The sequence below is a fragment of the Urocitellus parryii genome, chromosome 2, assembly GCF_045843805.1.
Source record: "Urocitellus parryii isolate mUroPar1 chromosome 2, mUroPar1.hap1, whole genome shotgun sequence".
NCBI classification, from domain to species: domain Eukaryota; kingdom Metazoa; phylum Chordata; class Mammalia; order Rodentia; family Sciuridae; genus Urocitellus; species Urocitellus parryii.
This window is the reverse complement of record NC_135532.1, coordinates 157,270,008-157,284,136: the sequence shown is the minus strand read 5'-3', so window position 1 is coordinate 157,284,136 and position 14,129 is coordinate 157,270,008. Positions and strand designations below refer to the sequence as shown.

At 34.8% G+C, this 14,129-nt stretch overlaps 1 protein-coding gene across 1 annotated transcript in view; it reads left to right on the top strand.

The window, feature by feature from the left end:
• The window catches only part of Myh15 (myosin heavy chain 15), a 123,391-nt gene that overhangs the window by 74,941 nt on the left and 34,321 nt on the right, over positions 1–14,129 (top strand). Inside the window, 2 exon segments of the mRNA XM_077795524.1 lie at positions 12,563–12,574; positions 12,850–12,902. Coding sequence (XP_077651650.1) covers positions 12,563–12,574; positions 12,850–12,902 — 65 coding nt within the window.

The window sequence follows — 14,129 nt, the reverse complement described above, 5'->3', positions numbered from 1 at the left end:
GGACTCCCGTTATCTCTCTGGCCTCTTCTATTTGCTGCTTCTCTCCTTCTGCCTTAGCCACACTGAACTCTTTACTATGCCTTGAACACACCAGGTTCACTCCCACTCTGGAGTCTGGGTCTAGCAATTTCATCTGCCTGAAAAACCTTGTTAATTCTGCAAAGTCTTGGAGATGAGGTTTAATCAAGTGGACATCCAGGGCAAGTCAGAATAGTCCCTTTGAGAAAGTGGCATTTGAGCACTGTCAACCCATTTTCTACTTGTGCTTCTTTTTTCAGAATATTTGTTACACAAACTGTTTACTTGACCTATTTAGCTTATTTGTCTCTCTCTGTTTGATATAAACCCTAAGAGTGCGTGGCTCTTCATCTTGTTCATTGGTGTATGCCTATCATCTAGAACATTGCCCAGCATGTACTGGTGCTCCATATACATTTGATAAATTAGAAGTTGTAAAATGTCCTGTGCTTTAATTTTTACTCTAAATCACTATTAATATAGTTTCCCAATCTTTTTCATTTCATTTTCACTATATTGTAAGCTTTATTGTATCTTGCCTATTTAATCATTTATAATGGCTGCTCCCCACCCTTTAAATAAACAGACAATCGTTTATTTAACGGACAATAGTTTATTTACCCTTTCCCTGTAACTTGACTTTGCTATGAAGAGCATGTGGCTTCATGTTTGTCTGTAATTAGAATTATTTTTAGGAACATATTTTCAGAGATGGAATTCCTAAGTCAATGGAAATAGTGTGTTATTGATTCTCAGAGGCACACACTATTAAATACAAAATGAAGGCCATTTGAGTTGTCTAACATTGTTCTGACACTGGACACCTCTTTTTCTATATGTTAACTCTAGGCTCAAGATAAAATTAAAATGAGTTAGAAACTTGGAAATCTAGCCAAGGAAAGTGTTTTGAGTTCTAGCAAAGACACCAAATAGGACCCTTCTTAGATTGTCGGGAGAAAGTGTGACACTTGGTCTCTTTACAATCCCTCAGTTTGACTTCTGTATCATTTAGTATGTCATGTGTGGACTCCACAGTCTAGAAACACAGTATATTTGGATATCTGGGCCTGAAGAAAGTTCTGTACAAAAGTTGTTTTAATAGACACTGACTGCTTCCTTCTAGTTATTGGCATTAATTTTCTACTCACTTTTTTGATGAGGAAATTGGTGGGTAAGTGAGTAAAATGAAAGTGGGTGTGAGATGAAATTCTACTTAGGATGCAGGACCTTTTTCTTCCTTTAATTCTTATCTTTACCTTTTGGCTTTTGTATAAATTAAATTTTAAGCATGTACTTACCCAAGTCCCTGCTCTCTTCACAGGGTCCATTTCTAGACTTTTTAATATCTGCTGCTTTTCTGCTGTTATTACCAAAGTCTCTTTGTCATATGTTGTCCTCTTATACCCTGCTTCTAAAGGATACCAGTAGCACATATGATTGATTAAGCCATATGAAATATGTGCTTGTTCTGTAATATAAATGATTTGTTGGTCTCAACATCCTAATGGATTTCTTCAGAATCCTTTTAAATATGATGTTTCACTCAAAGATTCTTTCAAGTTTGGTTCACAGATTCCCAGGGTCCTCAGTATCTTTGGTGGGGTCTATGAGGTTAATGTTATTTCATCTTAGCACTTAGATGCTATTTGCTTTTTAAATTCTTTTGCCACTATATTGCTAGTGCAAAAGCATTGACAATTAAATCTTCTCTAGCCTTATTACAAATCCAGCCTGTAACACCATACTGCACTATTAATTAATGTATTCATTAATATGTACTCGAAGTTTAAAAGGAATGGCCTTAATGAAGCAGTACAAATTAATTGTATTACAATTCAACTCAGAGTATATGTCTTTTTAATATTCTGTGTGACAAAACAAGTCTGCATTAAGAACTTCCGTTTCATATTGAAGTAAGATGTGTGATTTAGTGTGAGCTGAGCTAGTGGTTTTATTCAGGGAATATTACTTTAACTTGAAAGAACAATTGACAAACTGTGCTTATTGAGGCTTACATATTTGGCAGATATTTTCTCAAAAAGGAACAAAGTAAGCCTGTCACTTTGAGAAAAACAACTGACAGCGTTTGTTGCCAGTAATAAAATGGGAACTTTTAGATGAGAAGTAGATTTCAGAAGGCATGAGTATGATGTCATGAGCTTGGGTTCTTAAAGACCAGTGAGATCAGTGGTGATGTTAACCAATATGATTTTTTTAAGATACTGTACATGATATTGTGATTTACAAAAAGAGATACTGTAGACCCTTTTTATCTGTGGGGAATTCATTCTAAGACCCCTAATAGACATCTCACACCATATGCATCCCTATGTATATTATGTTGTGGTTTTTTTTTTCCTACTTAATGACTAATAGGCAGGTGGCACATACATGGTACATATGGTGAACAAAGAGATGATTTGTGTCCCAGGTGAGACAGAGTGGTACAGTGAGAAATTCCATCATTGTACTCAGAATGGTGCACCATGGGAAACATGAATTGTTTATTTCTAGAATTTTCCAAATACTGCTAACCAGAGTTGACCTTGGGTAACTAAACTCTCATCTCAGGAAGTAAAGCCAAGGATAAAGAGGTGTGTGTGTGTGTGTGTGTGTGTGTGTGTGTGTGTGTGTGTTTAGTATTTGTTTCCTGACAGTAGACCTTAAATCCCTTAAAATCTCTGGAGTGTTAATAATGTCTTTTCTATGCTAATGAGGTGGCTAGGAGAAAGAGTTTGGGGATTGTGCTGATCACTAAATAGACCAAGGCATGATAAGAGGGTTGAAACTTTTATTCCCACCCCCAAACCCTGAGGAGGAGAGAAGTGCTAAATGGTTGAGTTGATTACCAATGACTAATTAAATCATTCATGCTTACACAATGAGGCTTCTATATAACCTAAAAGGACTAGGTTCCAGAATATCCTCATTGCTGAATATGTTCCTAAATGGCAGCTCTCCAGGAGAGGGCATGAAAACTGTGTTCCTTCCCACAGACCTTGCCCTATGCATATCTTCCCTCTGGCTTTTCATCTGTATCTTTGGTAATACCCTTTATAATCCCAAATGTAAGTAATGTGTTTTCCTGATTTTTGTGAGCTGCTCTAGCAGATTAATTAAACCCAAGAAGAGGTCATGGGAACCCTGATGTATAACCATTCAGTTACCCAAAGGTGCTTTACCACTGAGCCCCATCTCTAGCCATTTTTTGTATATTATTTAGTAACCAATAGGTTTTAATGTAACAGAGTAAAAATGTTCACCGATAGATTTGGATTACATATTGAAATTAACCTTTAAGAAACTTTCCGGCTGGTGTTATAGCTCAGTGATGGAGCGCTTGCCTCACACATATGATGCACTGGGTTCAATCCTTAGCACTACATAAAAATAAATGAAATAAAGGCATTGTGTCCATCTACAACTAATTTTTTTTCTTTTTTCTTTTTTTTTTTTTTTTACAAAAAAAGAAGCTTTCATTTATTGGTTTCTGGTGTTGTGTCAAATGATGGTCACAATCACATACAGAGACTACAAAAATATATTTCCCTTTTGGAACTAGATGCTGTAGGAGGCTGATTTTCTTTATATACATCAAACAAAACAATATATTATAGTAGATATAATATAAAAGCAAACATGAGACTCTTGCTCTCTTAAGCCAGGGAGTTAAATATATATACACGCACACACACATACATATATATGTATGTATGTGTGTGTATAATATCCATATATGACAATGTGAAAACAAAAATGTTTGCTGGGTTTGGGAAATAACAATTTTTCCTATTTTTGCTTATATTAACATGTTATCATGTTTTGTATTATTTTAAAATAATAATTTTTTAGAAAAGAATACTATAGAAATATTTTTTGTTTTGTTTAAACACTGTCATTCCTTTTTCAGAACACAGTTGCTTGAAAAGTATTCACATCAAAGTTTTTAAGGATTGATTTTTGACTAACTTAACATCCTGTACACATACTGCCACACAAAAGGCATTAAAACGGGATCAAAAACTATGATATATAAAACCCTCCTTTACTTGATTGTATAAAAATGCCATCCACACACCTAAATAAATCTTAAAAGTTATCTGGAGGCTCTAAGTATTGTTTGCAAGGTAAAGAACTCTAATTTGGATTGCATAGATGATAAGAAAGCCAATATATACATTACATTTTAAAAATAAGTACTTTTATATCGGGCAGAATATGCAATGAGAACTCTTAGAACCAAAACCAGGGCACTTCAGTTGTTAAAATTAGGAGAGAAATGTTATTCTTTTGGTGATTCCAATTCCCCCACTAAATTTATCCCAAGCATTTTATTTCAGTCAGTTTTGCAACATTTCTGATTCTCCACAAGTAACTTCGTAATTTTTACTTTAAAATGTCAAGTCATAAATTTTAAACTAAAAAGCAGCAGCAGTACTTACTATACTCTGTAGTTTAAATGTGTCCCGGTATAGAAGCATAATTTCAATTAATCTGCTGACACTAACTTTTATAAAACTTACAAATATTTAAAACAAGGGGAACAGATTTTAGATAGTCTAGATTTAAAAAGCAGTTGCCTAGTACATGAAGCCTCCATGACAAAAATGGAAATGTTACTGTCTGTTCATTATATTTCATTGTAGCTATATAAGGAAACAAGCTAATACCAAATATTTTTATATTTCTAATGGACATCCACTTTAAAAATAAATCTTAATACTGATTTAGTTTCAAATATTTTTCCAACTACCTAGCTCTAATTAAATTCTATATCAGGTCATGTGTTAAGACTATAAGAAGGTTGTACTGAGAAAATTTATAAACATTTCAAAGAACTGTTATCCAAACCATTGGGCAAGCCATCTTAAAAACTTGAACATCTGCTAATTATCAACAGGTAATTGTTCTGAATTTTGAGGAACTTCAAAAGCCTCCTCTACTGATTTTCTTTCTTCATCCCACAGTCTTCCTGTTTTCAATCAAAAAAAGATTTACAGGAATCAGAGCTTGTTATATATAATTGTATTAGTAACAATATTCATATCTCAGAAGATATTCAGTTTCCTCCACTTTGCTTGTTTAAAACCAGACAGGTCTGAAAAGGTGGTTGAGAAATTATACTAAATATTTTCCTGGGTGTTCAGAAGTTTCCCAATATTCTTTTAGGATAAATGGAGGGGAACAAAACAGGAAAGAGAATCTTATCAGTCATCATAAAATATAGGCTCTGTATTTCTGAATAGAATTTTTACTGTTCTGCTTCTACTTTGCAAGTTACTCATGTGACAAATAAGCACCCAAGTATCCCCAGCCAGAACAAAAGTCATTGTCTTTACATTAAAGATCTCTATTATCATTTTGTATCTCAGTTGACTATAGTTTCAGTTAATTTGTAAATAACTTTATAACCAAGAAATGAAGTGCACCAAACAACACTTATGTAAAAGTGATCAAATTTTAATTATGGGCTAAAAATGACTATTATAGTGAGCTTGAGTTAGAAAAATTAAGATTCTAAGTAAATGGGAAATTTCATAGTGGGGTTCCATGAAAGTTTTTCTCTGCATACAATATGATCATTCATAGAGTAGTGAGTCTTATTTGGAATGATCAAACAAAAAATAGAAAAATCACACTTTTCCTGTAAAAAAGTTACACATTATCTTCTGTAGGGGTAACTATTGTTCGTGAAGAAATAAAGAAGTGATTGCTCTGTTGCACACCCAGGAACATCAGGGAATCTGAGCTCAGAGTGTTGTAAGAAGATCTAATGATTTTCTTCCTCTCCATCTTCACCATTTTGTTTCCTCCTCTTCACCCCAAAAAATATTATTCTTCTCTTTCTTCTTTCCTCCTCCTCCTCCTCCTCCTCCTCCTCCTCCTCTTCTTCTTCTTCTTCTTCTTCCCCCTCCCCCTCCCCCTCCCCCTCCCCCTCCCCCTCCCCCTCCTCCTCTCTATCTTCAACATAGTCATCATCATCATCTTCCTGAATTTCTCCTTTTGATTCTCCTTTTTAGAGTGTGGTGCTTCATTATTTTCCTGATCAAATCCATTTAAGTGTATGATTTGCTGCTGCAATGCACACATATTTTCTCTGTAATCTTCTCTGACAGTTAAGAAACTCAAGACCTTTTAAATTTTTAACATTTGAAAAGTTCCAGTGCATTGAGATTTTGATTTTGTTTCCACTCAGATTGAGGTAGGTAAAATTTGGATATTTCTCTGCCAGTACTTCCAAGTCTTCAAAAATTATGTTGTCAGTAAGTTTTAATTTTCTGTTTGTTTAAGGTGGGAAAGTGTGTCGTAAATTTAGTTCTATGTTAGCTAGACTCAGAAATTTTAGAAATTTAAAAGTATCATTCAGACCTTCAATTTCTACATAAACACAGGCATTATCAAGGATTAAATGTGAAAACATTTTAATAACCAAAGCAGGTTGTGAAAATAAATGCTCTCAAATAAGCATTCTCTACCTGAGAATTCATTCTAAGTATATTTATATAAAATTTGTATTTAAAGAGAATGAATAGTCCTTGTTTCCTATAGTCATTGAAGTAATTTGAAAATTCTTGAAAAATTTATTATGCATTTATTTTTTCATTGTTAGTTTGATTTTATTTCCTATTTTAATAATATAAAATATATAATTTATACAGGGGAAAATAAAATGTAACTTTTATTTGCTTGTTTTTAATTTGAACTTAAATTTACTTTTAATTATTTTTTTAATTTTTTTTAAGTTTTATTATTAGTTGTTCAAAACATTTCAATAGTTCTTGACATATTATATTTCATACATTTGATTCAAGTGGGTTATGAACTCCCATTTTTTCCCCGTATACAGATTGCAGAATCACATCAGTTACACATCCACGTTTTTACATATTGCCATACTAGTGTCTGTTGTAAATTGTACACATTTATTCAGATACCATGTGCTATTTTAATATATGTATGTGTTGTGTAACATATCTACTCAAATATTTTTCATTTCTTTATGAAAATACTCAAAATTCTTTCTTTTAATTTTTTGAAATATATAGTATATTATTATCTATAGTCATTCTATGTACCTCTTACTCCTATCTAACTATAATTTAGTACCCATTGAACAAACTGTCCCCATGTCTTCTCCCTCCCCACTCTCTGCAGCCTCTGGTAACTAACATTCTACTCTCAACTTATGATTTCTGTTTTTTGGTTTTTTTTAGGTGCATTTTTGTTGTGTGTTGGTTTTTTGTACTAGGGATGAAACCCATGGCTTCACCCTGATGGACAAGCGTTCTACCATTGAGTTATATCCCCATCCCCAGTCCTGTACTCTCAACTTTTACTAGATAAACTTTTTTATTTTCCACATAAGAGTACTGCAATAAATGTGTGAATGCAAATGTCTCTTCAACATACTGATTTCATTTTCTTTGGCTAGATACCAATTGTAGAATGCCTGGATCATTATGATAGTTCTATTTCTAATTTTTTGAGGAGCCTCCATACTATTTTCCATAATTGTTGGACTAATTTACATTTTCCCCAGTAAATACTTGATTTTCTTTTTTTGCATCCTCACCAGCACTTGTTAACTTTAAGTCTTTTTGATAATAATCATTTTTACTAGGGTGAGGTGACACGTCATAGTTTTGATTTACATTTTTTCTGGCAATGATGTTGAACATTTTTTCACAAACTCATTGCCATTTGTATATCTTCTTTTGAGAAATCTTTATGTAGGTTTATTGCCTAACTTTTTAACCAGGATATTTGATATTTTGCTCTTGAGTTTTTTTAATCACTCAACAGGTATTAGTTTTTATTAATATTGACTTCTTCTCCTGTATCTCTGTCAATGAATTTTACACACACACACCACAAAACAAAAAAGGGCATGAATAATTATTATTCTCATTTCTTTTAGCTGTCAATACTACTGATTCTGAAGCTTGTTTAACAGATGAAAACAGTTTTAGTGTATATTTTTTATGCTACAGCTTTTTCTGTTCATGATCATCTTTATTATGTCTTTTTAAATTTGTTCTAAATAGTAATATATGACAGTAGAATGCATTTTGACACATCATGCATTAATGGAGTATTTTATCCTTCTTCTGGTTGTACATGGTGTAGAATTATGCCAGTCGTATGGTCATATATGTATGTTGAGTAATAATGTCAGATTGATTCTACTGTCCTTCCTACTCCCATACCCCTCCCCTCCCTTCATTCCCCTCTACCTAATCCCAAATAACTCTATTCTTCCCTAGCCCCTTCTCACTTACTGTGAATTAGCATCCACATATCCGAGAAAACATTTGACTTTTGGTTTTAGGGATTGGATTATTTTGCTTAACATGATATTCTCCAGCTCCATCCATTTATTGGCAAATGCCACAATTTTATTCTGCTTTAAGGCTGAGTAATATTCCCTTGTGTATATACCACATTTTCTTTATCCTTTCATCTGTTGAAGGACACATTGGTTGATTCCATAGTTAGCTATTGTGAGTTGAGCAGCTATAGACCTTGATGTGGCTGTGTCACTGTAGGCCCAAATCTTCACCATGTCATCCTAGGATCTGACTTCCTTAATAAGACTCCTAAAGCACAAAAAATAAAATCAAAAATTAATAAATGAGATGCATTCAAACTAAAAAGCTTCTTCTCAGCAAAGAAAACAATTAAGAACTTGAACAGAGAGCCTACAGAATGGAAGAAAACCTTTACCACACACACCTCAGAGCATTAATCTCCAGGAAATATAAAGAATTCAAAAAACTGAACACCAAAAAACCAAATAACTCAATCAATAAATGGGCGAAGGAACTGAACAGACACTTCACAGAAGAAGAAATGCAATCCATCAACAAACATGAAAAAATGTTCAACATCTCTAGCAATTAGAGAAATGCAAATCAAAACTACTCTATTTCATCTCACTCCAGTTATAATGACAATCATCAAGAATACAAACAACTACTGGGGATGTGGCTCAAGCGGTAGCGCACTCGCCTGGCATGTATGCGGCCCGGGTTCAATCCTCAGCACCACCTACAAACAAAGGTGTTGTGTCCTCTGAAAACTAAAAAAAAAAAATATTAAAAAAAGAATACAACAATAAATGTTGGTGAGAATGTGGGGAAAAAGGTACCCTTATACATTGCTGGTGGGACTGCAAATTAGTACAACTATCATGAAAAGTGGAATAGATATTCCTCAGTAAACTTGGAATGGAACCACCATTTGACCCAGCTATCCCACTCCTCAGTTTATACCCAAAGGATTTAAAATCAGCATAGAACAGTGACACTATTAAGTTTTTGAGTTCCTTAAATCCTTGTAATAAGCCTAAGGCCTGGACCTAATTCCATCTTCTTTCCTCATATAGGAGACATATCTCTCTAAACTGCTTGGAGTTCAGGGAAAGATGACATAAATAACTCTTTCCTGTCTTTTTCAATGCTTCTTTTTTTTAATGATTATACTAAAACCAGGAACTTTGGTCTTTCACTAGGCCTATATAACTCTTGTGAAAGTAGTTTGGTATGTGAATAGCTGTTCAAATTGGTGTTTTAAGTTTCTCTGCTTTCATTTTAATATATTACGGAGTATTATGAAATAATTTCTTTGAGGTCTTCAATAATGTTTAAGCATATAAAGAAATATCAAAAGGTCTGGGAACTGCTATTTTAGTCAACTTTTTCTACTGCTATGACTATAGGACCCAATCTGAACAATTTTAAAAGAGAAAAAGTTTATTTGGAGGCTATGGTTACTGAGGTCTCAATCCATATACAGCCAGGTCCATTCCTTGGGGCTTAAGGTGAGGCTGAATATCATGATGGAAGAGTATGGAGGAGGGATGCAGTTCACATGGTGATCAGAGAGCAGAGAAAGAGAATCTACTCACCAGATACAAATATTTATCACAAAGCCAGTGCCTATCTCTTCCAGATATGGATCACTTAATCACACATCAGAGGATTAATTCATTGAGTTGTGAGAGTATTAACCCAATCATTTCTTTTCTAAACTTTCTTACATTGTCTTACTTGTGAGCTTTTGGAGGATGCTTCACATACAAACCATAACAACTGCTGCTTTAATGTCGAGAGCTTTAGAACTTGATAGAGCTTTAGAACTTGATCCTTCCTTTAATGTTGAGAGCTTTAGAACTTGATAGTAGCAAGGGGGAAGTACAAAAACAAAAACAGGGACCTGATAAGCCAATTTACTAGGGAAAAGAGCACTTTTACTCAGTAAATTAAAGAACTGAGAGGGCAGCTAGAGTAAGAGATCAGGGTAACATACTTATTATTTCCTAACATTAATTGTGTTTTTAAAAAATTTTGTTCAAACACTTGTAATCCTAGCAGCTCAGAAGGCTGAGGCAGGGGGATCAAGGGTTCAAAATCAGCATCAGAAACTTAGCAAGACCCTGTCTCTAAATAAAATATTAAAAATGGCTGGGGATACAGCTCAGTGGTAGAGCACCTCTGGGTTCTTACCATACTCTACCTCCCCCCCAAAAAAAGATGAAGAGAAAGTGCTATAGATGTAATGGGAAAAAAACCCATATTGGACCTTGTAAATACTAGGAAGTGATTAAAATCACTTCTACAGTTTACCAAATTTAGAGTAAGCAATGTATATGCTTCCATTTTGCTTTGTTAACAGAATGTCAGTAAGTCTATGAATCTGATTCTGAATTGCTCACTGAAAAGCATATAATTACCCAGAAAAGTAGAATGTGGAGATGAGTTACCTAAATATTATTTTACTTTGAGTTGTAGAAAGTAGTCATCTTTTTCCTATGGAATAAATAATGTTAGCAGGTGACCCAAAGGAAAATTACTCTTTAGGGTGAAAGCAGAGTGAAAAGATGAAAGATGAATTTTTTAAGTTCAGGTGTTTCAGGCTAATTATTAGTTTATGTTCAAGTATCTTTCTTCTATGACACCACAGTACCTCACTTATACATGATCTCACTAAAAGGTATATATATATATTTTTTTTTCACACACACACACACACACATACACACACATACACACACACACACACACACACCGCCCGCTTGTGCAAGAAGGATTCCCACTGGTCTCTTCTCAAGAAAATTTTCACTCTAACTTCACTGAGCCTGAGATAGCTGTGGTCTTACAAGCTCCTGAGATGCCCTCTCAGAAGCTATATTTGTTTCACCCCTGTGATCAAAATAGCTAACAAACAACATGGAAGAGGAAAAATTTATTTTGGCTCATGGTTTTAGAAGTTCAGTCCATGGTTAGTTGGCTCCAAGGTAGAAATATCATGGTGGTAGAACATAGAAGAGGAATGCTGCTCAGCCTGTAGCAGCTGGGGAAGCAAAAAGCTTACATGTGGCTCTCCCAATTTATGAATATATAATTTTTAGATAATTATATTTTAGCTTCATTTGTAAATTAAGCTAATGTATTACAATTTTTCATTTCTCTGGTTGTACACGATGTAGCATCACACCATATGTGCAGTCATACATGTACCTAGGGTAATGATGTTCATCTCATTCTATCATCTTTCCTGCCCTATTCCCCCTTCCCTTTCCCCAATTAAAGTTCATCCATCCTTCCCTTGCCTCCCCCTTCCCCATTATGGATCAGCATCCATTTATCAGAGAAAAAATTCAGCCTTTGGTTTTTGGGGGATTGGCTTACTTTGCTTAGCATGATGTTCTTCAACCCCATCCATTACCTGCAAATGCCATAATTTTATTCTCTTTTAATACTGAGTAAGGTTCCATTTTGTATATATACCACAGTTTCTTTATCTATTCATCTATTGAAGGGCATCTAGGTTGGTTCCACAGTTTAGCTATTATGAATTGAGCTGCTATAAACATTGATGTGGCTGCAGTTCTATGGTATGCTGATTTTAAGTCCTTTGGGTACGGAACGAAGAGTAGGTTAACTTGTTTCAAATGGTGGTTCCATTTCTTTCCTTTGAATTTCCGTGCCTTCCTCTATCCTAATAAATCTTACATTTTGTCTTTTGATGCTATCCCATAATTCTTGGATATTCTGTTCATAGTTTCTTATCATCCTCATTGGGTGGTCAACTTTACTTTCAAGATTGTACATTTTGTCTTCATTGTGTAATGATCTGTCTTCCAAGTGACCTAGTCTATTGGTGATGCTTTCTATTGAGTTTTTTATTTGGTTTATTTTTTCCTTATTTTCAAGAATTTATGATTTTTTTCAGAATCTTTATATATTGAAGTCATCTTTTGCTACCTGTATTTACTCCTTTATCTCTTTGTTGGTGTGATCAATGGTTACCTGTATTTGTTATCTTATCTCTTTTTGGAGAGATCGATTTTCGTCTGTATTTGATCCCTTAGGTCATTCTTTTTATTTTGCAGATCATTTTAATTAGGTAAATTCTGAACTCCTTCTCTGACATTTCATCAATTGCTCTGTCCATGGATTCTATTATTGTCGTATCTTGGTTTGTTTGGAGCACTTTCTTCCCTTGTTTTTTCATGTTGTCTATGTGTCTTCCTTTCTTGCAGTGTGGACCTGAGGTATTGCAATTTCTATCCTATAATCTTGTAGTGTCCCTGCAGATTATCTATACCACACCTTGGTGTTGGGCTTCCAGTCCATGGCCGGTGTCCCTAGGTGGATGCTACTGCAACTAAAGGTGGTGGCAGCAATAGTGGAGGTAACTCAAGATAGGAGTGGGGGTGTTCCAAGATAGATGCAACTATTTTTAGAGATGGGGCTGAAAGGATGGGTCTTACAATGAGCTGCCTATTTGGACATTAAGCTGTCTCCAGGCATTGTCTGTTCTCCCTAGATGGAGGCTACTGTGTGGGGAGGGCTATGGAAATGGCTCCAGTGTCCCAAGATGTAGGTGGGCTAGACCTAGGCTCCAGGTGGGGCTGAAGGTCTATGGGGGAGGGCCTGGTAATTGGGGACCATCCTGGGCCTCTAAGTTTTTAAATTACTACCACTGTTTATACATCAGACGTTTTTCTAGATACTTCTCTCATGTTTTGTATCAGTTTTATTAAGCAGGTAGAATTCATTATACATGAAGAAACAATGGCTGTAAGAAGATAACTTGATGAAGGTCACACAGCTAGAGATGCAATGTGAAGGAATTTGCATAGTGAAATGCCTTGATTTATATTTTAGAAAATCTTTCTGGCTGCCTTCACAGGGGCTTCCCATTGGTCTACAAAGCCACCTTGATTGGGCTCCAGTCTCCTCTTGTGAACTTATCTCACACATCTGCTTCCTTCATTAATCCCCTCCAGTTTCCCTGGCTTTCTGTCTGCCTCTTAAATAAGCCTTTATAATTCATACCTTAGAATTGTTTTAACTGCTATTTCCATTGCTATTCCCTCCCCAGAGTTCTTTGGGGAATGATGAGAAGACAAATATTATATATCATGTTATCATGTAGGGTTTTTTAAAATTACTAGAATGTCTATTAATAAGTTTACATGATGACTTTTGTGTATTCTCTTATTCTTTTTTTTTTTTCTGGTTCCTGAAGGCAAAGACTTTGTCTTTGTCTCCTTTACTTCTATAATACTAATGCCTAAAATGGGTACTCAAAAATACATGTTAAAGAAGAAGAGAAGCCACAATTTTAATCCAGGTTTACCTGATTCCAAATCCTGTGTCCTGCTCAGACTCAACTTGTATCAATGCTCCTCATTCACTGCCCAAGGATGTCTGGCTGTGGGTGCCATTAAATAAGCTTTGCGTTCAGAGCTGCAGTTGCCTAAGATGATTCTGCTTTTAATTTGTGAAATGGACCCATGAAGATTGGTCAGGTCCCTGTTCTTCCTACTATATGAGGTCACCTCCCAGGAATAATGCTGATTGTTTGGCTAGACCACAATTTAATGATAGAAATTTTCATTAAACTCAGCAGGAGCTGCTACTATACTGTACAGATAGTTATCTAAATTTAAACATACATTAATTAAAATGAAATTGAAGACTCAGTTTTGACAACTCATGTTCTGGGCACAGTCTCAGTGTTCAACAGCTACATGTGGCTATTCATTATTATCTTAGACAATGTACACTTATAATATTTTGATTACTATAGAAAGCCTTGTT